Source organism: Anguilla anguilla, chromosome 1 (genome assembly GCF_013347855.1).
Source record: "Anguilla anguilla isolate fAngAng1 chromosome 1, fAngAng1.pri, whole genome shotgun sequence".
Lineage (NCBI taxonomy): Eukaryota > Metazoa > Chordata > Actinopteri > Anguilliformes > Anguillidae > Anguilla > Anguilla anguilla.
The window spans coordinates 20,167,388-20,191,010 of NC_049201.1; the positions used below are offsets into that span (position 1 = coordinate 20,167,388).

The 23,623-nt window shown below is 51.0% G+C and overlaps 1 protein-coding gene across 3 annotated transcripts in view; it reads right to left on the minus strand.

The window, feature by feature from the left end:
• ktn1 (kinectin 1) overlaps positions 1-23,623 on the minus strand; it is a 47,238-nt gene that overhangs the window by 16,810 nt on the left and 6,805 nt on the right. For all 3 annotated transcript variants that reach the window (XM_035413906.1, XM_035413896.1, XM_035413915.1), the window contains exons 2-20: positions 15,872-16,512; positions 14,615-14,785; positions 14,075-14,191; positions 13,796-13,926; positions 13,348-13,461; positions 10,441-10,581; positions 9,934-10,040; positions 8,538-8,682; positions 7,057-7,153; positions 5,558-5,736; positions 4,938-5,006; positions 4,736-4,773; positions 4,270-4,360; positions 3,795-3,863; positions 3,525-3,574; positions 3,153-3,243; positions 2,836-2,904; positions 2,673-2,710; positions 687-777 (exon numbers count right to left, since the gene is read on the minus strand). In XM_035413906.1, the coding sequence (XP_035269797.1) occupies positions 687-777; positions 2,673-2,710; positions 2,836-2,904; positions 3,153-3,243; positions 3,525-3,574; positions 3,795-3,863; positions 4,270-4,360; positions 4,736-4,773; positions 4,938-5,006; positions 5,558-5,736; positions 7,057-7,153; positions 8,538-8,682; positions 9,934-10,040; positions 10,441-10,581; positions 13,348-13,461; positions 13,796-13,926; positions 14,075-14,191; positions 14,615-14,785; positions 15,872-16,511 (2,448 nt within the window). In that variant the 5' untranslated portion in view covers position 16,512. The remainder of the gene's footprint in view (positions 1-686; positions 778-2,672; positions 2,711-2,835; positions 2,905-3,152; positions 3,244-3,524; positions 3,575-3,794; positions 3,864-4,269; positions 4,361-4,735; positions 4,774-4,937; positions 5,007-5,557; positions 5,737-7,056; positions 7,154-8,537; positions 8,683-9,933; positions 10,041-10,440; positions 10,582-13,347; positions 13,462-13,795; positions 13,927-14,074; positions 14,192-14,614; positions 14,786-15,871; positions 16,513-23,623) is intronic.

Sequence of the window (23,623 nt, forward strand, 5' to 3'; positions counted from 1 at the left end):
CACATGAAAGAGAGAAAGGGAAAATAAAAACAGAATAATCTATTGATTTTTGAAGTGGGTTGCACAAGTAACCTGGGTCTCAATTCCAAGTGGGTGCAGGGCTATAAAAACAGCACCAAACAGCATCCATCACACCAGGAAATGAGTTCACCTGCCATTTTAAAATCAGAAGAGGTAATCTGATTCTTCGGTTGCAGAGTCCACAGAGTACCTCTCAGAACTTCACGAGTGGAGCGCTTTTCATTTAACAAGGCCGATATGGATGAAGCTGAGAGCAGCCAAAGCACCCACAGGCACTCAGAGATGTAACACATACTCCCACTGACACACACAGTACCACAGCCACTCACGCTAGGTATGTCAGTTACTGCCTAACTCTTAACTGTGTTCACCAGAGGAACAAAACTATACATACAGAACTGTACTGAACACCTCTTAAGAGTTGTATGCAAACCAACCCTGCTGAAAATTCCAAATTAAACCATCCGTAGATGTTCACCAGCTGACCAGCCTATATAGTCAGCTAGTCTACTAGTTTGACCCAGATTACTCTACCGGTTTGACCAGCTTTGTCCAGCTAGAGACCAGCTTGGACCAGCCACAGACCAGCTAGAAGTGTCGAAAATGCAGCTTAAACCATCTTAAACCAGCAGAAGACAAACACACTCGTTCACACAGACACAGACCTCAATGGCGACCTCCTTGCTGGACACATTCTCCAGCTCAGCCTGCAGCTTCTCCTCCATCGCTTTCATACTCTCATCTTTTTCCTGGATCCTGCAGGGAGAGAAGAAGACAACTTCACATCAGCCTCCAGTATCCCACAATACACACTGCTGCCAGAAGCACCAGCCAGTCACATGGGCCTCTCACTTCCCTGCACCTTCCGCTAAGCAGGACGAAAGACAACAGGATGGTGCGGTTCATTTTCCCACGCCACTAAAAAAATTCATATTTTTTTCTACCTAAATATAAGCTCCGTGATTGGTCCAGTGATAACGCACAACTCATTATAACCTGAGCGTGACTGGTCGTGATTGGTCTGGTGATTACGTACACCTCCTCACGACAGGAGCACGACAGGTTTCAGAGCAGCGACCGTACCCTCCCACCCCACGGCCGAGACGGCAGAAACCCCGCAGGCGCAGCTGCACTCCTCAGAGAGAGCTTCCTCAGGTGAACCAGCGCACCGCGTTCCTGTTCACAGCGCAGCGCGCGGGCGCGCTCACGTTAGCGCTCTCACACGCGGCTGATTGTGACGAACCTCATTACAATCAGCTGCTGCTTATGGAAGTGCTAATATGAGCGTAGCCGCACGCTGCGCTGTCAACAGCAATGCAATGCGCTTGTTCACCTGAGGTGAACACATTCATGCACACGTAAGCTACAAGAACAATGCAGATGACGCAGAGGCCGACCCCATAACACGGCCTCCAGCACATGCTTCAACTCCGTAGTGTGAATGTACTTTGAACAATTCTTTAAACAATAAAATAAAACACACCTAGTGAAATGAGAAAACCAAGACGTGACTCTAAGAACTATGGCCACTGCTAATCTGTACATGACATCTTACCAGGCTCGTTGGCCTAAACCGGTCGGGCACGGTCAGCGTACAAAAATCTATTCAGGTGAAATAACTGTGCCAGTGTTGCATCACCGTCCTCACGCCTCATAACACGTGGCCCTCCGTGATGAATTCCAGGCTCATGAATTTTGAATGTTATAACGGAGCGTTTAAGTGCCTTTTTTTAAATGGGTCGCTAATGAAATAGCAGACAGCGATGGCACGGGCAGGCTGATGCTGATGAACCCAGTTGATGGATGTGTTTAAATACCTCTGAAACCAAGCGTCTAAAACTGGTTTCATTAATTAATCTGACTGCTTAAAAGGCCAAGCGGCTTATTTAAGCAGGTGACGAGGAAACTGAAAACCTGTCACCTAAGGGTGGGAATCTAAAAAGATTCCCAGTCAAATTCAAAATTAACTGCATATCGTATTTTAAGGAAATGCAAAACAGTTATGGGAAATGGCTTTCTGTCCCATTCGATTCTAACGGCAAAGCCATTTATTAACAAAAATACACAAAGATGCACAAAGAAAGCACAATTCCAGAAAATGTGAGGACTGGCAAGTAAAATGATTGCTGCTGCAGATCATATGAAAACATTTTTTGTGTGGCGGAGTGAGACTAACGGGTACGGATACCCAAGCCGATTTCTACTACTCCGACTGCTCAGACTCCCTACTGACACTACAAAGGAAATCCCTACTGACACACAAGATTGCACAGAGCTATAATTACCCCGCGGCATATTTCTCTGAGCCCGAATCGGACTGTGGTGAACTGGCCACTGTTTCAGACACACAGGGCTGACTGTCCCCCATTCTGAATTTGCACATTAAGTCCAGGTCGTCGTCGTCGGTGGTAGCGTAGGAGTCCTCGTGATGCACACCCTCGCCCTCGCCCTCGCTCCAGTCCTCGGCCTCCCCGCCCGAGGCCGCCTGCCTGTGGCCCCTGGCGCGATGTCATGCACACATTAGCCGCCGCTAAAGCTAGGCAAGCCATTCCACACCCCAGCGCAGAGAAGAAAAAAAAAAACACAGGAGGAACTCCAAATCCCAAACCCCAGCCCACGTTCTCCGTTGACAGTTGGCCGGTGACACTTACGTTCTCTGCAGCTCTTCCACCTTTGGATCGGACGACGGCTGGGGAAAGATAAGAGAGAGAGAGAGAGAGAGAGCTGTGAAGGAGCTGAAACCTCAAACTCGGTGGCGTGCGCTTCACTGGCACTGCCTCAGACAGGCTAGTGCAGTAATGCGGAGGCCTGTACCTGCTGTGCTGCCTGCTGCTGCAGACTCTCCAGCTCCTCTCTCAACGAGTCCTTCTCTTTCCTCAGAGCCTAGCGGACGAGACAGACAGCACAGTCAGGACCAAGAGGCTCCGAGAGGCTCTTCAGTTTGATTCTCCCAGGATGCCACTCAGGCAGCGGAGATGCTTCCCACAGTTAAACACAGTTGGTGTGGAGCTGGAAGGTAACAATCTCAGCCCTCTCAGACACTTCAGTGAAGTTGAACACCTCCACGTAAATCAGGCACCCTTAAACCACGCCCTAACCCTAACCCCGCCCCCCCCCCCAGGGCTCCTCACCTTCAGCTCCTCCTCCTTATTGGCCATTTCGATGAGCCCCGTCTCCAGCAGCGTCTCCACCATCTTTATCTTGTCGTCTTTATCGTGCACGCTGCGGGGGGAACGGCAAACGAAAGGAACGCGCTCAAACACACGGTCACTACCCGACCGGGGGAAACACCATCCACCCCTCCCCCGCCCTTCTCCAGCGCGAGCGTCCGCAGAGCAGCCCAACTCAGAGGCCTTTCGCACGGCCAGGCACGGGCCGATTTACGGAAACAGCGGAGGTCGCGACCTTCCGAAAAATGGCCGAGAGGGTAGCGGAGAGCGGCGGCTTCCTGTGGCCGGGGCGGCTTTCGCGAAACGCCAAGGGCACGAACGGGCGAGACCCACCTCCTCTGGAACTGGTCCAGGGCCAGCTGCGAGTCCTGATTCAGTTCAGCCTGGAGAAGGGAGGGAGAGAGACAGAGAGAGAAGTTGATGAAAAGAGGAAGACGAAGAGGGCAAACGGAGAAGATAGCGGGGTGGATGAAGGTCGGGAGGAAAGGAGGGGGGAGGGAGAAGTGTTAAATAAAAAGGACATTTTTTTAGCGGTTGGTAATAACGCGTTGGTCGCAGTGTGAGGCAGACAGAGTGAGGTGCGACTGGTGTCAGGGTCCTGACCTGTTCAGAAATCTGAGCCTGCAGATTCTGGACTTCGGCCTTCAGCGACAGGTTGTCTGTGTGCATGGCCTGTGGAGGATGAACAGAGCTCTGATCCCACCAGAAACACAGATTCATCACCGTCACACACTGAGAACCCGTATCCAGTCCTGATTGGCTGATATTTCCTCTTTCTCTGTAAGGGCTGACTCATTGGTTATGTCCCTGGAAAGTGAACTGGCCCTCAGTAACTGACCAAATCCTGCAGTAACCATGTTTAACCACTAGAGGTATTCAAAAACAAATGAGTACAGTTCAAAAATAAAAAAAATAAAAAAAACTCTTTCACAAAAAATAGATCAGAAAATCTGCAGTAGTAGTCATTTCAGGTAAATAGGTTTTTGTTTTTAGTATAAATCGCACACTTGACGGGAAGCTCCTGAGATGTATGTGGTCAGAAAGCAGAAGTCCTGAGAGCGCATGCTTAGAGTCGTACCTGCATGTTAATCTCCCGATTGGCCACGCTGCTCCTCTCCGCGTTCAGAGAGTCCTCCAGACTCTTCCGCTGGAGCTCCTTTTCAGCCAGCCTGACATGTACACACAAACAGACACACACACAAGCACACACAGACACACACACACACACACACAAGCACACAGACACAAACAAACACACAGACACAAACCAATACACACACACACACAGAGACACACAGAGACACACAGAGACACACAGAGACACACACACACAGACACCCACGCACACACACAGTCACCACACAAATACAAAGTAGGTCCAGTAAGTCTCGCAGCAATCAAGGCAAGAGGCTTTAAATAAAATCTGGGCTGATTGGGGGGGTTTTTTGTTGAGTTTTAGTATTCGGTTGGACCGCAGAATTGATGAGGCTTAATTTCAGTCAGCGAAAGGGATCAATGCAGTAATGAGCCTCCTTGTCACTCACAGTTTCTGCAGCTCCTCAAAGTGGGATACGGTGGTCGTCTGGCAGAAGGAGAGAGAGAGAGAGAGAGAGAGAGAGAGAGAGGAAAATGATGTCATGGCGTTCATCCCCACACTCACCCGGAGACGGCGTGCCAACACACCGTCCCCACACGGCGGAAACAGATCCACCTGACGCCAGTCAGTGATCATGTGACGGGCCGCACCTGAGAAGAGAGCTGGGCCTGCAGGTTTTCTATCTGCACCTTCAGACCTTGGTTCTCTGCCAGAAGGTCCTGGAAAACAACATGCGTTTCATCAGAGGCCAGTTTCCACAAACACACAGGGCAGCATGCAGTTAAAAGAGCCCTCAAACCTGAAGTGTCAGTACTGCAGAAACGCTCTTTTCACACATTTGCCTATGTGCATAGAGCACTGCCCATTGAACTGAACTGAACTGAACTGCAAACAAATTTGAGCTTCATTTTCTGGCCCAACTGCCTTCCTTGTCCTCCTACTAAGGGTTTGTTGAACTTCAGCCAGTTCTTCAGCAACGGTGCGTGTCTCCATTGATACTATGATGTTTATTTTTGGCCAGTGTTAATTCAGCCACTTCACGATGGCATTATGGCGTGACAGCATATTTATTATGGCACTGCTGAAGATAATCCCATTTTGTGTTAACTGTTTTTTCAGTACTATTGCTCTACTAGTATTTTGTTAGCTGCTTTGAACAAGGGAGCTTGATAAATGAATAAATATAATGTAAAAAGTAACAGAAGGACCACTCATCTTCACACACACGCCATTTACTAAAATTCGCTCCGACCGCATTGGGACCGCGTACCTGCAGCTGCTGCGAGTCGTCGGGCCGGCTGTGCTGGGACGCCTTCAGCAGCTCCATCACCTGGTGCTCCAGCTGCTCCTTGGACACCATGGTGTCGGTCAGGCTGCTGTGCAGGGTCTGGATCTCCTTGTTCTTGTTGCTCATGTCCGACTCCACACCCAGGAGCTGGGTCTGCAGCTCTGAGGCCAGAGAGGGGGCGAAAGGTTGGTCAGGGAAGCCCCATCTAACTTGCCCGCTTCTGTGCCCTGACACCACTGTGTGGCGTGACCCCTGTTCTCTGACGTGTTCTCATCAAGAACAAACCAGCGTGTGACACTGGATGCTCTGCAACCTTTACAAATAGTCTTTTTGTTATTTTGTCTTTTGCCTCGGGTATTTGTTTGTTTCGCTATGGTTCAAATGCTGAACTCTGAACTGAAATGGTTACCCAGCTAACACAAAATGTTCTCAGTGCTGCTGAAATGTTTCGTCAATGTTGTAACCTTGTCACTACATGGCAGCAGCAGTGCGAGAACGTTCTGTGTTAGCGGTGAATGAGCCGTTTCGGCTGTTGGTAGAACTCCGTGATTAGGTTCATGTGTCATAAATATGTCATCAGGATTTATACAAGCCCCTATGTGCTAATATGTTAAATATCCACCACACTGCAGTCTGCTGTGGATCTTAGATAAATGTGAACAATGTTTTTTTTTGGAGATTGGGGCCCTTAGCTAGAGGGTAGTTACTTCAGGGCTGTTCATATATAGAAGCCTTGGTAATGCCCCTTTAAGAGCAAAGTCCATGCAGTCATTGTTAAAGACAGCAAGTCTGGCCAAGTTTTACATTTCAAGACATTCAGGCAGACTGTATGAATTTTACAACCCCACGATACCTAACGTACACACTGAATTCTGTTGACTATATGGCGGTCAAATCACGTGGTAACATTTTTCAAAATGCAGGACTTGGCAGTAGCCAAATTGACTGTTTAAACCATTTTGATTTTACAAAAAATGAATTCAAAAAATAATCTTTTTTTTTTTAATTGTATGGCAATGAGGAAACTAAATTCATTTTGTTTCTGTCAAAGGATTTGACTCATTTTACTCTCTTACATGGATGAATGAGCCATATTGGCAAAAGGACTGAAAAGGTTTCAGGCTGAAATGACTGGAGTTGCACAGCTCTAATAGCCTTGATCAAGGTCTTTAGCCTGGCACAGTTCAGGAAGTATCCACCCATATGAATGGACTGCATATAATAAGGAAATGTAACAAACTCAATTTCTGTATAAGCATTCTTTTACCCTGGACAAGATGAACAATCCAGTTAGATTTTAGTAAAGGCTGGATTTTTACCTTAGACAAAACACAAATGATAAGACAGCAATAAAGGGAAGATAAGGCTGATTAAGTAGGTTATTTCTGAACAAAGGGCACTGAGAATGGTGTGTGTGCGTGACGTGCGTGATGTGCGTGTGTGTGCGTGTGTGTGTGCGTGTGTGTGCAGCGTTGGTTCACCTTGTTTGGCAGCCTGGAGTTTCTCCCTCTCAGCGTTGACATTGTGCAGGTAGTTCTGCAGCTCCTCCCACCGCCGCTTGGCATCCTGCAGCTGAGCCTGGCCACACAACACAGAGTACTGTACCAAACTGCCCTATACCAGCACAGAGAGTACTGTAACAAACTGCCCTATACCAACACAGAGAGTACTGTAACAAACGACCCTATACCAACACAGAGAGTACTGTAACAAACTTCCCTATACCAACACAGAGAGTACTGTAACAAACGACCCTATACCAACACAGAGAGTACTGTAACAAACTGCCCTATACCAACACAGAGAGTACTGTAACAAACTGCCCTATACCAACACAGAGAGTACTGTAACAAACTGCCCCATACCAACACAGAGAGTACTGTAACAAACTTCCCTATACCAACATAGAGAGTACTGTAACAAACTGCCCTATACCAGCACAGAGAATACTGTAACAAACGACCCTATACCAACATAGAGAATACTGTAACAAACTGCCCTATACCAACACAGAGAGTACTGTAACAAACTGCCCTATACCAGCACAGAGAGTACTGTAACAAACTGCCCTATACCAGCACAGAGAGTACTGTAACAAACTGCCCTATACCAGCACAGAGAGTACTATAACAAACTGCCCTATACCAGCACAGAGAGTACTGTAACAAACTGCCCTATACCAACACAGAGAGTACTGTAACAAACTGCCCTATACCAGCACAGAGAGTACTGTAACAAACTGCCCTATACCAACACACAGAGTACTGTAACAAACTGCCCTATACCAGCACAGAGAGTACTGTAACAAACTGTCCTATACCAGCACAGAGAGTACTGCAACAAACTGCCCTATACCAGCACAGAGAGTACTGTAACAAACTGCCCTATACCAGCACAGAGAGTACTGTAACAAACTTCCCTATACCAGCACAGAGAGTACTGTAACAAACTGCCCTATACCAGCACAGAGAGTACTGTAACAAACTGCCCTATACCAGCACAGAGAGTACTGTAACAAACTGCCCTATACCAGCACAGAGAGTACTGTAACAAACGGCCATATACCAACACAGAGAGTACTGCAACAAACTGCCCTATACCAGCACAGAGAGTACTGTAACAAACGGCCATATACCAACACAGAGAGTACTGCAACAAACTGCCCTATACCAGCACATAAAGGAATTTCTAAGCTATCCACAAACATGCTCTGTGTCATTTGATGCAAATAGTGAGGTGGGGTAAAGCAAGTGAACGGAAATCTTTACAAGCACAGTGTAAGCTGCCCTGCTTCCTCTCACATTATACATGACCTCTGAACTCCGGACTACGCTGGCCCTCCCTACACACTAGCAGTGTTGCCTCTGCTAGTGTGTAGGGAGGGCCAGTCACTGTGACCTCACTTCCTGTCTGAACAGGCTGCTCTTTGAATGGCCGGACGCCCTGCCCCTTCCCCTGATACCTCCAGCTGCGAGACGTTCTGCTTGTAGTTCACCTCCAGCGTCTTCCTCTGCAGCTCCTCCTGCTGCAGCTTGCCATTGTTCTCCGCCAGCTCTTTCATCATCCCGGCGTACTCCGAGCGCAGCTTATTCAGCTCCGCCGACTGCCTGCGTCACAGCCGCCACATGGAGAGACGGCAACGTCACCACGGCGCACGGCATGCACGCACGCACGCACGCACGCACGCACGCACGCACGCACGCACGCGCGGGGAAACAAGCGCACACAAGTGTAGATGCGACATGTGAAGAGAAGTCCGAGGTGAGATTTGAACCCGGGCCTCTCACTCGCCCAAAGGTTTCTGAAGACAAACCCGCTGCCAGTCAGCTAAAGGCAAAATCGCCCCTAGCCGAGGGCAACGTTGTTATTTATTTTTTTTATTTATTTGAGGGTTGCGTTGCCGGAGAGTGTTGTCACGGTAACCTGCTACAAGGCCTTCGCTTTTCCGCGCCTCACCGCACTTCACTAGCTAACTTGCTGAGCTATGCGGGCACACACAGACGCACACACACACACACACACACACACTTGCACGTACACACTCGCCCGCACGTACACACGCCACGTACACGCCCAAACGAGCATACACACCCACGCAAGAGACACAATCATCTTCAGTCCTTTGGTACTGCTATGATACTAGAGTAGTACCACAGCATCGTAGCATTATAATTTATCTTAAAGAATTAAATGTTTGAACTCTTTGCCCCTAGAAAGAAAATTCCGTAAGGACTGGGATTAGTTCAGGCTTGAAGTTCCTAATTTATGAATGTATGCCACACCCATGAATGGTGATATAAATCCTAGGCGCTTTCCCTGAATATAAAGAGGCTTAATCTTTCACCATGCCAACTGCTGATAAGAATGCGTGATGCTCTTTAAGGTTCCGTTTCACCATTTTCTTTTATCTCTGCTGCGCATAAATGTAGGGAACATTTTGCAGCACGCATTTTAGTTTTGGAAAAATAAAATGGTGGCATAAAATATTTCTGGTTCAAAGAGAAGGACTTCTGTTCACGACAGCTGGTGTGAGAACTCAGGCCTTTGGCTAGTCAGGTGAAGCTGAAGTGCAAAGCTTATTGGGTGAGAGAAGGGTTTGTGGGTCAGTGGGAGGTAACAGGTTAGCTTGTGGGCCAATGGGAGGTCAGAACTGAAAATATGAGTCAAAGAGAGGATGGTTTGTGAGTCAATGGGAGGTGAAAGGTGGGCTTTCACATCAGTAAGTGGGCTTGTGTGCCAATGCGATGTGATAGGCATGCTTGTGTGCCAATGAGAGGTGATAGGCATGCTTGTAGGCCAATGATAAGAGAAAGGAGGGCTTGTGGGCGTATAGCAGGTCAGAAGTTTGCTGCACTCACTTGCTCTCCATCTGGTTGGAGGCGGTGCTGACGGCGTCTCTCAGGATGCCGTTCTCCTGCTGCAGGCGGCCGATCTGCCCTTCCAGCTGCTCCCTCATCTGCTGGAACTGCACGGGACAGAGAGGAGATTTATGAGCCCTTTTCACAGGGGGGAGTTAAAAATCTGCACCCCTCACACCTCTCACACTCCAGTCTTCATACAACAGGGAAATTAGGCAGAGGTTCACTTCCTAACCAAGAGGTTGCAGGTTCAAAACCCTGTTAGGGCATTAGTGATGTGCCTTGGTACAAAGTACTGGATCCAGACTGTCTCAATGAATATCAAAAGGCTATGGAAGAAATTAAAATGATAAAAATGACTAAGAAATTTTCAATACACCAATACACCAGACACGATCAGTAAAGCGTAGAAAAGTATTTGAATCCAAAACAAATACGTATTTGACCCAGGTCTGTTAAGTTGTCAGTGTCTGTATGGCTGAAGAGCATTTCCTGCCCCATGCGCACCTTCATCTGCATGCCCTGAGCCTCCTGGTAGTTTCCCTGGGCCTTGGCCTGCATGACGCCCAGCTCCTTCTCCATGGCCCCCCGCTGCTCCCGCAGCATGGCCTCCGCACGGCCTGTCTTCTGCTTCTCCACCTGCAGCTCCTGAGAGGGAGGGAGCAAGAGAGGGGGAGAGAGAGAGAGATGGGACTCAGAGGAAGTCTACCCATTCAGAGGCTATAGTCGCCTACACACTGGCCAGCCATATTTAAAAGCATCCAAACTATAACTATCACAACAAGAGAGGTTCTGTCAAAGCGATTGCCCGAGAATGGGTGTAATACATTTCACATGCCACGACATTGGCCACAGTTCAGCCACCAGCATCGGTAATTCCGGGATGAGAAATGAACCAGGTTGACTGAGACTTGGCAACGGACGAAAGCCATCAATTTATTATTTCACTGGGGAGCTCGGTCTCAAAACTCACAAGGCAACAGAACGCCATGATCGTGTACGCGCGGTCGCATTGAGACACAGATGAAGAGGCACAAGAGCGTAAGAAGCACTCAAAACTAGCTCTGCAGACATACCGCTGACAGCCCACTGTTCCATAGACTGCAAGCTGACCTTAACAAGTCTCCCAAAGCAGATCCCCATTCATGCATGGGAACCGTCAGGCTGTGGTTACAGCTTCTGCAGTAATGCACCGCCCCAGAACGGGAATGAAACTCAACGGGCCATGGCGACAGGCACGGGGGGGGGGGGGGGGGGGGGGTAGTCCTCAGGTTTCGTACTGGTAACACATCTGGGTGAGGGGCACAGTACACATCTGATCTGAGAGCCTCTCGGGGTCCTGATTAACGCTCGTGCAGAAGCCTCGGTGCGGCAGGCTGTAGAAATGCGAGCTTGCGGCAGGCGGACTCCGCTAACGAGCTCCAGCGAGCCACAGACCCCTCTGCTCTCTGCACCCAAGCAGCACAGCAGTTCAAACGCTCTGATTTCGTTTCTGGCTTAGAATGTCATTACTGTGGGGGGGGGAGTATATTTGTCATTCAGGCCCTCCCACTCTTGACATGAGAGGGCGTGGCTTAGTCTCAGCCTCCTCCAGCCCACCACTCTTAAAAAAACGCCGAGGGCGAGAGCGCTGCCCCTCTGTTCTCTCGGCTCTTTTGAGCGACGTGAGAATTCTCCCAGTCGCGCCCCCCCCCCCCCCCCTCTCTGCATTCCTCTGTGTGTGTGAACCCTCCGAGGGGGAATGTTTTCCTCACTCTCCCAGGGCGACGCCCCAGGACCGGTACCAACCCCCAGCCGCCCCGGCCCGACACGCTCAGCCGGCCCCGCCTCGTTACCCGCCTGCGGGACACGCCCACTCCGCTCCCACCGCTCGGGTGCGTGCGTGCGTGGCACCCGCAGCCGGCCCCTCTGTGTAAACGTTATCCGGGTTCAGAGCGCTGGGTTATCGCCGGGCGCGGCTGCTGAGGGAGGCCGTGCCGCGTAAGGACCCCGGAGGGAACAGGGCTCCCTCTCTCGCCCAATCGCGTCGCGGCGCGGAGAGAGATCAAAGAATGGCAGCGGCCTCGGGCGGCTGTCCTTACCTGTCCGCCGTCTGTCAGGTTGCTAACGTTACGTAACGTGGGAGGGGAGCGCCTCCCGTCTCCGGGGTAAAGTTAACGTCACGGTAGGGCGCGTTTTGAGATTTTTAAGATTACGGGTGAGAGCGCACCCCCGAGCCACCTGGAAAAACCAACAAAGGATACAGGCAGAGAAGCCGTTTTAAAGCGGAAGACGAAGGGCTTCTCTCTAAACCTACGTGACTCCGGTACGTACCGATTACGTTATAAGACGCATAACGCAGCACGGTGAACAAATTAAATTGCCCGCGAATTTTCAAGGCAAAATTTTAAACGCGTCTCATCTCCGCGCCCGTGTTGAAATTGAAACTGGAAGGTCAAACCGGATGGAACCCGATGTAATTCATCCAAGGCGACGAGTTTAAATTCGCCTGCAAGACGTGCAGCCGCACGCGTCGCGCCTCTCAGCTTCCCGAAGTCTGTTAATCTGCACGCGAGGACACGTGGGAGATCTCCGCAGAAGTCGCGACGCGGCTTTCCGCGGCAGACGGGCGCTAATTGCGGCGATGTCATCGCTTCTGCCCGCCCGACTCGATAATAACAAAGTTCAAATTGGCTCGTTACTTGGGTCGCTGACATAATAGCTGACGGGCTACGCCGGAGTGGCATCTGCTTAGCGATTAGCATTTTAATGCGATGAAGTGTTTGTGAAATGAGAGGGATAGGGAAAGGCGTGGGAGTCGTTCTTTGCGGAAGAGTAGCGGGCTATGTGCGCCTGCCACTCTCACCGTGAGAGTCTGAGACCAGAACAAAAACAGACTGACGGGACGAGAGAGCGTGCGAAAATCCTGCTGCGAGTCCTGGACGCATCACAAGCCTGTGTGCACGGTCATCGGCACCTCACTCATGAGGCTGTCAAATGCTATTAGACCTTTTTTTTTAACCCTCTGAAGAGTGGTTTTTTTGGAATGTCTAAGTCAGTGTTCTAGAACTCCACTGCTTCTAATGACCAGTTGTGATTGTGACATCATCATTAGAATGTTCAGGTCAGAACATTCCGATCACTGACGATCTTGCACGTTAAAGGGTTCAAAGAAAAGGCAGAACACCCAATTTGTTTTTATAAATAAAGATCAAAGCGTTCGACACGAGGAGCAGCAGTAGATGACTGGGCTCGGTTCAACTCTGCCCTGAAAAGGCAGAACGCCAGCGGCTGACTCCGCGATGCCAGGGCACAGGGCCCGCCCTGCAGCGATGCGGCTGAGCGCGAGCGCGTTTCACTGAGCACGGGTTTGGAGCGTGCCACGCCCGTGCCCTCCCCCCCCGTGCGAGTCTGTGGCCCGTGGGGGGGCCGTACCTGGCTCAGCTGCTTGACCTTCTCCTTGGCGATGGACGCCTCCTCCTGCAGGGTGGTGAGGAGCCGCTCCCTCTCCTGCAGCTGCTGGGCTGACGGCTCTGACTTGGAGGCGGACTGGGAGGGAGGGGGGGAGAGAGAGAGCAGAGTAAACAGGGCTGGTCTGACACACGCACGGGGGGGGGGGGGGGGTATGGCAGGGCATTAGAGACAGGATATGAGTCACGTTACTGATAGGGAGTCAGGAGTGTTGTGGGGTTGGATACGGTGAACAAACAGGAGGGAACGCTGGGGAACAGAACACCACTGCCTGCTATTCCTTCACCTGCACACTTACTGTGAGATGCACTGCACTTCCACACGTCCCCTCTGATACACCCTGTCCCCACACTCTCCCTCCCTCCGCTACTCTGACACACATCCCCCGCCCCCCCCGGCTCCGTGCCCTCACCCTGTGCCAGGCCTCCAGGGCGGAGGGGCTCTTCTCCCTCAGCACCGCGGCCACGCTCACCGCCTCCTCCTCAGACAGCGCCAGGCTGCGCAGCCCAGCCAGGAAGTCCTTCAGCTTCACCTCCGCGTTCTCTGCACACAGACACGGGGGGGAGAGAGGGTCACTCCGGCCCGCGACAGCACCGCCTGAGCGACTGGCCGCGGGGGGGAGAGAGGGTCACTCCGGCCCGCGACAGCGCTGCCCGAGCGACCGGCCGCGGGGGGGGGGGGGGGACGCTACCTCTGTCCGTCTCGTTCTTCATCTTCTTGCCGCCGGCCTTCATGGGCGCGTCCTTCTGGAGGTCGCTTTCCAACAGGGGGGCGCCGACAGCCTGGATTGGGGGCTCCTCCATCGGGACTGTGGGAAGATGCACGGAGTCCGTAAACACCCCATAAACGTTCAAACACCGAGCAACTCAGAAACGACCCACTCTGAAGCACAGCAAACAGAACGCACCCACCCTGAAGCACAGCAAACAGGACGCACCCGCCCGGCCTCACCCTCCCTCAAACACTTCCCAACCCTCACACACAGAGTGAAAAGGGGTGACATCAAGACATTTAAACTCTATATAGGTCATGCCGTTACGTGCTTAGACTGTGTGTACTTTTACAATAACACACCTCCCTTATCATTTATCACATGACACAAATGGGCACTACTGTACTACTGTGCCTGTAGCTCACACAAACTTACACACAGAGTAACTATTATACACCCGTGTAGAACAGCCTCAGCCTCAGCTATTGTATGAAGTACATCTCGCTGTTTTATTCGTACCCGGCTCGGTCTTCTGCTTCTTGGCCGCGTTCTTCTTCTTGCTGCTGGTGGTGGTGGTGGTGGGAGGGGGGGCGGGAGCGCCGTCCTGCACTTTGGTATCCACGGTGACCGGGGCGTCCTTTTTGACTGGCGCGGGGGCCTGGTCCGCTCTGATCTCCGGCTGGGGCTCTTCTAAAAACGCAAGAGGGGGTCGTGAGCGGGAGCCTGACACACCGAAACGCAGCGCCCGCGAGCCACGGGCGGGCAGACGACCGGTCACCGACTCTCCCGCTGCTGTGGATGAGGACGCCGTTCGCCTTCACGCTCATAGGGGAAGGGGCTAGGACACAAGCCACGAACACAACTGGCTTGTGTCCTAGCCCCCACGGGTCTGTTTTACCATTAAATCACATCCCAAAAGGTGGATGTGGGCAAACTTTAGGACCTATATCACATTGTATGATCACAGCCCTGCGCACACCTTCTTGTGAAGAGAAACTGACCCTTGACCATTCTGCAATCAAAACATCCTATTTTCATTTTCCTATTGAAACATAACAACCCACTTATGGTCATGGTCAATCAGCTGGCTATTATGAAGCGCTCGCGTTTGAAACAACTTCCATTGAGCTTAACTGGATAGTTAACAAAAGACTATACAGAATTGGACAGCGAAGTGGAAATGATGTGGCTTATACACTCAAATGAGACCCTTATCATAAGGAGATCAGGAATGGCACGTTTCCCCACGTACTCCCAGGCGTAGTCCATGCACAGAGGCGGTAGCCTTCAGCACTGGATTAGCTTACGTGAGCAAAGTGCATCACTGGCTGAGAGCAGGCCATTCTGAGGCTGTTCAGGGTAGACTGATACTCATTGAGCCGCCAGAGCATTTTTCTCTCAACTATTAAGACACTTACGATTTTCACATCGTTTTTCACATCTAGTTTATAATTCGATGAGCTCAAGAAAAATGTGCACTTTGCTTAATATTCAACAGCGTATATTTATGTTCTTATCCTCTCCAATTCATTACATTATCATTCAGCGGTGATAGCAGGGATTCAGTCTAACGGTGTGTGGGCTCCCCGTGCAATGCATTATGGGATCGATGAGCGATATTCCCAGCGTGCGGCTGCTGCTGCTGCGGCGTCAGCTGCTTTATTCGCGTTCTGACTGCGCTTCCTGAGAAGGAGCCGATTGGTTTAGATTTACGGCCCGGACGCTAACGAGGCTGACGTGTAAGAGGCCGTCTGCAGAGCCCGGGGGCATCCTCACCCGTCTCCACCTTCTGCTTCTTCTGAGAGCCCTTCTTCTTGCCGGCGGGCTCCGGGGGGGGCGGGCTGGGCTGCTTGGTGACGGGCAGCGGGGCCTCGCTCTTGCGGGCGGCGGGCTTGGAGCCGTTGACCTCGCGGGCGGCGACGGGCTCCTCGGACTGAGGGGGCGGGGCCGCGGCGGCCAGGGCCCGGGCGGCGGCGGCCTGCTGCTTCCTCTCCTTCTTCTTCCTCTCCCGCAGGCCGACGGTCGGCTCGGGGGCGGGGGCCGGCGCCGGGGCGGGGGCCGGGGGCGGGGGCTCCGGGGCGGGCTCCTCCTCCTCGAGGGCGGAGCCGGCCGCCGCGTCCGTCAGGTCGAACTCCCTCGGGTCCTCCTCGGACTCGCCCCCTCCGCCGCCGCCACCCCCTCCTCCTCCTCCGCCTCCTCCTCCTCCGCTCTCCTTCTTCTTGCTCTTCTTCTTGTCGTTCTTCTTGCGGGTGTCGGGCTTGCCCGGCGGCAGCTTGAGGTCGCGCTTCTGCCGGGCCAGCACCTCGTCGTAGGAGGTCTCCTTCATGAAGAGCCAGAAGAACAGGAACATGAGGGCGATGAGCAGGGAGGGGGCCAGGATCAGCAGGTACTGGGAGTCGTACAGCTCCATCGCCATCCTGCAGGAGAGAGACAGGGCGGCGGGTCAGAGCCTCGCTCAGCACACCAGTACTGCAGCATTACACAGCATTACTGCCATTTGGCAGACACTCTCATTCTCGGCAACTTACAATTCATGCACAGGGAAAAGGCCGAGATGCATACATCACCAACATTCCAAGCAGCAAATAATGAAAGTCTAATGGCTGGGCCATAACACACCACCAATGGGTAATGCTTTGTCACTGGAATTAACATGAGGAAGAGAAGTAAGAGAGGGTTTTCTGGGGGGGGGGGGATATAGGGTAGATAAGAGATAAAGAGAAAAACATATTTTGGCAGAGATAAAAGGTTTGCAGAACTTTGGACTCGGGAAGCATAAAATGTGCGCTCTGTTCTCGCAGTGGACAGACGTCCAATTCCAAGGCACAAGCAAACCCCCCCCAGACCCAGCTCAAATACCAGCAGTGTGACACCCCAGCCTCCCCACTCATTTCACTGAGTACACGGACATTGGGGAAGACTTGGCCCACATGCTGAGAACTAGCTACTCTGAAACCCTACCCTCGCCGCAAAGGAGGGCAGGGGATAGTATGGAACGGCGCCAGTTTCAGCTTCGTTCTAATTCAGGGACATTCCTGGAGGGCCGGTGTGTACGCGGGTTTTTTGTTTCCACCAATTACCCTGGTTCAGTGACCCCCACAAAGCCGTGCGTACAAACACCAGCTCGCCGGCGGATCAGGCCGCAGCAGAACTGGGACACGAGAGTGGGACACACACAGTGGGACACAGGAAGACTTTTCAGCTGCCGTTAATTAGCTTGTCAATAAATTTAGCACAAATATCAGAATAAAAGTTTGAGTAAATGGACTAATTAAGGGTAGACGTTGGAATAAAGTGAAGGAACGTACAAGCCTAGTCCTCCTTTTCTGATTAGCCGGTGGTTCTGGTGAAGCCAGACATTACGCGGCGAAATTTGGAAGGAGAGCTGCACCCGTTTGCCCTCTGAGCTCACGACTGAGGCAAGCGGACCGCACTTGGCCCCGATCGACCCGGGGAATCGATTCCGTGGGATGAGGAGGGGGAACCCCTCACTCCCCAGAGCAAGCTCCACGGGGCTCCCAAAAAAAACTCAGCTTTTGCACATTCAGGATCTCAGCACGGACCGCAGGGTGTGTCACTGCACCAAGGCGTTTTGGCTGGACGGGGCACCCGCAGTGCATCCCCATCGATAACCACACCGCCTGGACCGCGACCGCTCCGATAATATCGTCGGGGTTGAACGGACGAGGACACCGGCAGCTCTAACCTCAGAGTGCAATTCAACAACCTCCAGAGCCCAGCCCTCCCCTCAGACCACATTAATCAATCTCAGACTCGTCCCACAGGCCCCCCGGGGGCTGCCGAGCCCGCCTTCACTACGAGGCAGAAACACGCCGGCTCCCGTTTCCCCGAGGGGGGGGGGGGGGGGAGGAGACGAAATTCTCCACGTCTCCCAGGGAACGAGCGCAGAGTCGGCGATTAAAAAGAGAAGAACCGGGCTACGCTCTTCCTTCATCTGGGCCCTTCAGTCTTACAAAGGCGCATTCCGTTTCAGATGAGTCCCAATGCTGTGCTTTTCTCCCCGCTCATTAATTAATGATACGCCGTGATGCGCTTGTATCACATACAGTTTCTTAAACAAGTATACCAAGGGAAGCGGCGGCCTGTGAGAAAATAAAAGCATTCCCAAAACAGTCACAGACGACCTACTGAATTGATGCGGGCTGTGCAAGACTGCAAGTGTGGACATTTTCTGTAAAAAAAGTGTAATTCAATTGCCACACAGTGTTTTCAGTAAAAATGTAATGTACAGCACAAATTTGAAGCAGAGCGAGTTTCATTCAATTTCTCTTTTTTTACTGCAGGAATACAGGCAATAGTTTAGGCTATGAAATTAAAATGCTAATTTACAGACTGATGTAAACAGGCATGTGTTCGGGATTACACGTCTATTGTAAATCCCTTACGTAGCCTCTTTCAGGCTGTTTTGTACATTAATCAGGGCTCCAGAGTGCTTCCCCTTCAGAAGCAGCTGCACCTGGAAACTGACGGGTGCTAAAAGGAAAAATAATTTACAAGCACGTGCACTAATTGAGATTTTTCAGCTTCGGAACACGTGCTCCTTGGAACAGAATGTTAGCGCGGAGCCCTGGTAACCGTGAGGACAAGCGCTAGTGCGTTCACCGTTGCAGCTCGACGGCATGCGCCTGCTGTTCCACTACGACGGAAAGAGCCGCGCGCGCTCCTGCCCGCCGCGAACGCATTTTCAATTCCGAACGCTTCCCACGTGCGGCTGACTCAGCAGATACACGTGTCAGTCACAGCAGGGGCGGAATGTAGCAGGTACCATTCACAAGGAGCTTCACACACAGGAGACCAACTGACACACAAAACATTCTTGGAAATAAAATTACCAAACGCGTGGGGGAAATAGCAAGGTCATACATTGAGAAACCTGCGTTTGCAGAGAGCAGAGAGCATTTAAAAAGTGCATTTTCCACATGCAGAATATGAACTCTCTTCTTCATTCAGCAGGTCAATAAGGTATGGCAGTCAGGAAGCTGGACCCAGAAGTCCAAGCGTCGCAGGTTCGAGCCTCAACCGCATCATTATGAGGGGAAGGCCCACGATGTGGGACACAGCCGTCCCAGGGTGACGTTTGTGCACCTGGCTGACGCACCGGACCCCCATCATTTCCGCTTGCGGCTATGTGTGTACATCAGCATACCCATTTGCCTTCCTCTATTTTTAAGAAATGAAAGGGTAAGTGAACAAATTTAGAGAAACCATCAGTGTTTATTAGCAACATAACAACGCCAGGGGCTGTTCAATGTTTATTTAGTCTCTCCTCATGCTAAGTGGACTAAGAAAGATCCCCTGGGACAGCACAGGGAGGTGAAATATACCAAGCAGGACACTAAAAGGCTCACTTGCCCATCTGTCAAGTCTCCAGTAATCTGCTCGATGAACAGGGGCCCCGAAAGAGAATGTCGCAGTAAATCTACCAAAGTGTCCCGTTGGGGTGGGTTCTACTGCATCTCCAACCTTCTACCTACGGGTCACAGCATGCCAGACTGAGTTCCCTGTACCCTGTCACCTACTTCACCACAGCAAGTGCCAGGAAACCCATCCAATTGGTTTAGAGGGGGCCTAGCACACACTGTTCCCAACACTGACGTGTTAAATTATGCATTGCTGCTTGGCTTGTGCAGTTCCAGCTCCAGTCTACACGAGGTCTAACCCAATAAGAAACCAGCACGAGGAACCACACAGAACAGGTTATCAACCTGTTCTTATGAATGTTACAGTTTAGTAGGTGCGGTCCACGTCATCTGGGTGCATCTGCAGGAGTCAGCTGGCACGTCATGTTTGCAAAGACAGCCCCGCCCCAGGAAAGCCACGTCTGATGTTGGGGGGAGGGGGGGGGGAGAATCCGCACGGAAACCGGGGGAGCCGGGCGCAGGACACGAACGCGGACGCGTAAGACCGACGGCGCCACGCTCCCGATCTCTCCCCCGCTGGCCCCTCCCACTCTCCCCGCGCTTCAGCGCTTTGATCCAATTACACTATCTGCTGAACACAGTAATCTGGGCTTGCCAACTGCCCTGCAGCTAAATACCTCCCATTCCTCCGTTGCACTCAGGACACCCCGCTCCGGACCGCCGGGCTGCAGGGGCCAGGGTGGCGTCCACGCTGGGGAGGGGGGGAGGGAGGGGGATAGACGCCCCCCCCGACCCGTCTGTGGGGGTTGGTTGGCTGCCGGTCACTGCTATTACACGCAGGGCCAAAAGAGCCCAGCAACAAGCTCCACCTCGAGGCATTAGAGCCAAAGTGTGACTCCCCGGGCTAACCTCTAGCGCTCCCAACCTGCACAGAAGGGGCTTTCCCTCCCTTATCAGAGAGCCTTTACCTCCCCCCACCTTTACCGCACCTAACAACCCCATGTGTGAAATAAGGTCTCTGCTAGGCTGGGCGCTACGTGCTAGCCTCTGGGAGAGCTAGCTCCCTGCAGGGATAGCATGCGCCTCTCCCGCTCGCTGCACACGCTCAGAGGGTGACATTCTAAACTAAATGCAGGAGGGCTTTGCAAGGGGCAAAAATACTTGCCGTAAATGTCAGCCGGCACCCGAGCTGCGGTTTTTTGCACTCGGCTGCGGGGAGTCAAAAATAGAGCGCCCCTCCCGGGGGCCGGGGGCCCGGGGCCGGGCGGCGGAGGGACCGGGGCGGCGCCGGCTCCGCTTCGCCCCCGTCTCTGGCCGTCGCCACCCCGTCAGATGTAATTCATTAACAGTCGGGCGCGGCAGATGTTCGGTACGCTTCCGGTAAATTCCGGGCTCGAAGGGTGAGCGTGAGCAGGGCTCGGAGTTGCTGTTTCGGTCGCGCCGACGGCTCTGTGCGGCGGCGCTTCAGGCTGCGTTGGCGTTAGCGGCGGGAGCGGCGCCGTTTGTAGCGGGGGGGTCCCGAAACCGCTCCGGCGGCACCGGTGTCAGCTGCGGGGTGGGGGGAGGGGTGCGACCCCGCCCGGTCTAACCCAGGGATCCCCCCCTGCACCAGCACAGGGTCTGTCTTAGGTGACTGGGATTAAACGGATTACACCCACAATACACTTGTGAATAGTCTTCCGCTGCAATGCCTCCCAACAGCGGCCGAGTCTGAAGACCCGTTTGATCTTGACCCGTCACTGCAGGTCTAACACGCCGCAGCGAAATCAGTTCAATCTTTAAAACAAAATAAACATATTTTCTTACATATGATGCCATAATGCTGGCTCTTTGTTTGGTGAAATAACAGAACTATATAGTCCCTTAGGCTATAAAAACATGCCATAACGCTCATACAAACTGTATCTTATTTTTTTCAGTAAACAATGTATGCTCTGTTAGACTATTTTTATTGTATTTTTTATTCAGTGTTTTTAGTAATTCAGTTAAGTATTAAGTAAGGTAATCATGGGCATTACATAAATGTTCTTTACACAGAACGTGACCTCCACACGGCACACCCACTTCCAAACACATTCAAACGCCTAACCAACATATAGTGCGTCAGCAGGTACATTCTCCAACGCACAATGCATTCTTGGCATGCACTCAAGGCAAGTGGCAGATTCTTCAGACATCACTCAACAGAGAGGTTTAACGCATTCTTGTGCATGTTCATTATCGTAAGGAGAGTGCAAAGATCATGTGTGACAGCAATTACTATTGTTACATTTCAGCATGTCAACAGTTCAAATCCCTACAATACCTAATCAAGACCTTCCCTCAGAAGGACAATGTAGTTAGCAGACACCTATTAACCTTTTTTTTCATTTATTTATTTTTTTTATAACATTTTTGTAATGCACTACAACACAAGCTAAAAGTTATTAGCTCGCTAATGACGTTACAGCTCCCAACTCAATACAAATGAGGAAGTGATACAACGTGAATAACAACGAGCAACAATGGCCTGGCAGTTATTTCACTTTTCCTGAATGGTGAACACACACAGTTCAAACAGATTTACTCAACTTGTTAAAAGAAGAACTATTTTTTAAAACTACTGCTGAATAAGAATTGTTGAGATGAAACGCATTCTCTGTGCTTTATGCAATTACGCTAGTTCACGCTGGCATTACATTATGCTGCGTTCTCAATCTGGTCATAGAGTAGCCCGCTAAAAGAGAAGTAGCAGCCAACTAGGGCAGTGGGGCAGGGGGACATTTTGTGAGAATTTTGTTCAACAAGGGGTCAAATTGGTGGCCTCTGGCACATCCTGATTGCTTTACTCCCTGTGATTGTTAAGTTTGTGGAATGTGCCTGCCCTTTTATCATGTTATGGGTACGTAAGCCAACAGTTAACACACTTTACTGTTGGCCAGGGTTTTGAGGTGCCCATGAGTCATGACACAGATGGCTCCTGCACTTGGGGTGTGATTACAGATTCACATCAGCCTCTCTCTGGCGTAATTTCTTATGTTTTGCACTGTCCCCATTTAATAAACAAAGACACAATCGACAATACAGTTAAAGGCTAGTTAAAGGCTATTGTAACCAATGTGCCTCTCATTGTCTACGTCTCATTGACTCAAACTTACAGGCTAAACTTGTCATTGGCAAATCAGCTTAGCTAACATTAGCTAAGCCAAGCTAGCACTCTGCTTTCTCATCAAATGCAGTCTACAACAACACAACCCAAAACAAAACTGACCTGCCTTGTTAGCCCATGGAAGGCATCACATATGGTCTGTTTGCAAACCTAGAGTTTGGGGATACTGGTCAGGGACTCCCCCAGGAAAACTGTGGAGGGAAAGTGCCTCAGAGGGTAAGCAGCGGCAGGGTGAAGTGGCGAGCCGCTGGACTCACATGCCAATCATCATCAATAATATTCGCAGCAGTGTTAGCTTGCCATTAGCAAAATAATTATATCGGTTGGAAGGCGGAATCGGAATTCAGTGAATCCAGTGGCATTTAAGGGAGAAATGTGTCCGGATAAAAACATCCAAGTTTTAAATGCCAGTTTAAATCACAGACTGTGACAGGGACACAGTTCATTTTCTCCATAAAGAAATGATCCTTTGATCCGGAAATCCATATATGGGTAAAGGTTTTGCTCAGCGTTATGTCAGACTTATGAGGGCAATTTCTCCTACATTTATACATGGGAACACTAAGGTTTTCTTTTACTAATTATTTTGATACCGCGTTTAGCATTAAAGGTTACTCAAGCTATACTAAACCATTATCAGAGTGTGTGATTATGCCAAAAAAATCTAAGCAAATTTCCACTGGAGCAGAACAATCTTTGGCAATGCTTAGTTTCTACAGCTGATACTCCAACTGTAAAAAGTACTTAACGCCAAAACAAACAAATGAGTGGATGGTATCCAATTCCATACACAAGGTGGAAATAATGTTTTCATGCTTGACTAATGGCATTTTATTCCCACATACAGCCTTCCTGTTTTTTCATCCAAGTCCTGTGTAGATCCTATTCTCTTCACCAGTAAAAGCAGAGAGCGTGGCCTACGCAGCAACAATCTTACACGGACGCAAAGGAAGAGTACAGTAAGCAGTTGAAGGGAGGTAGCAGCAGGAGGGTGTGAGG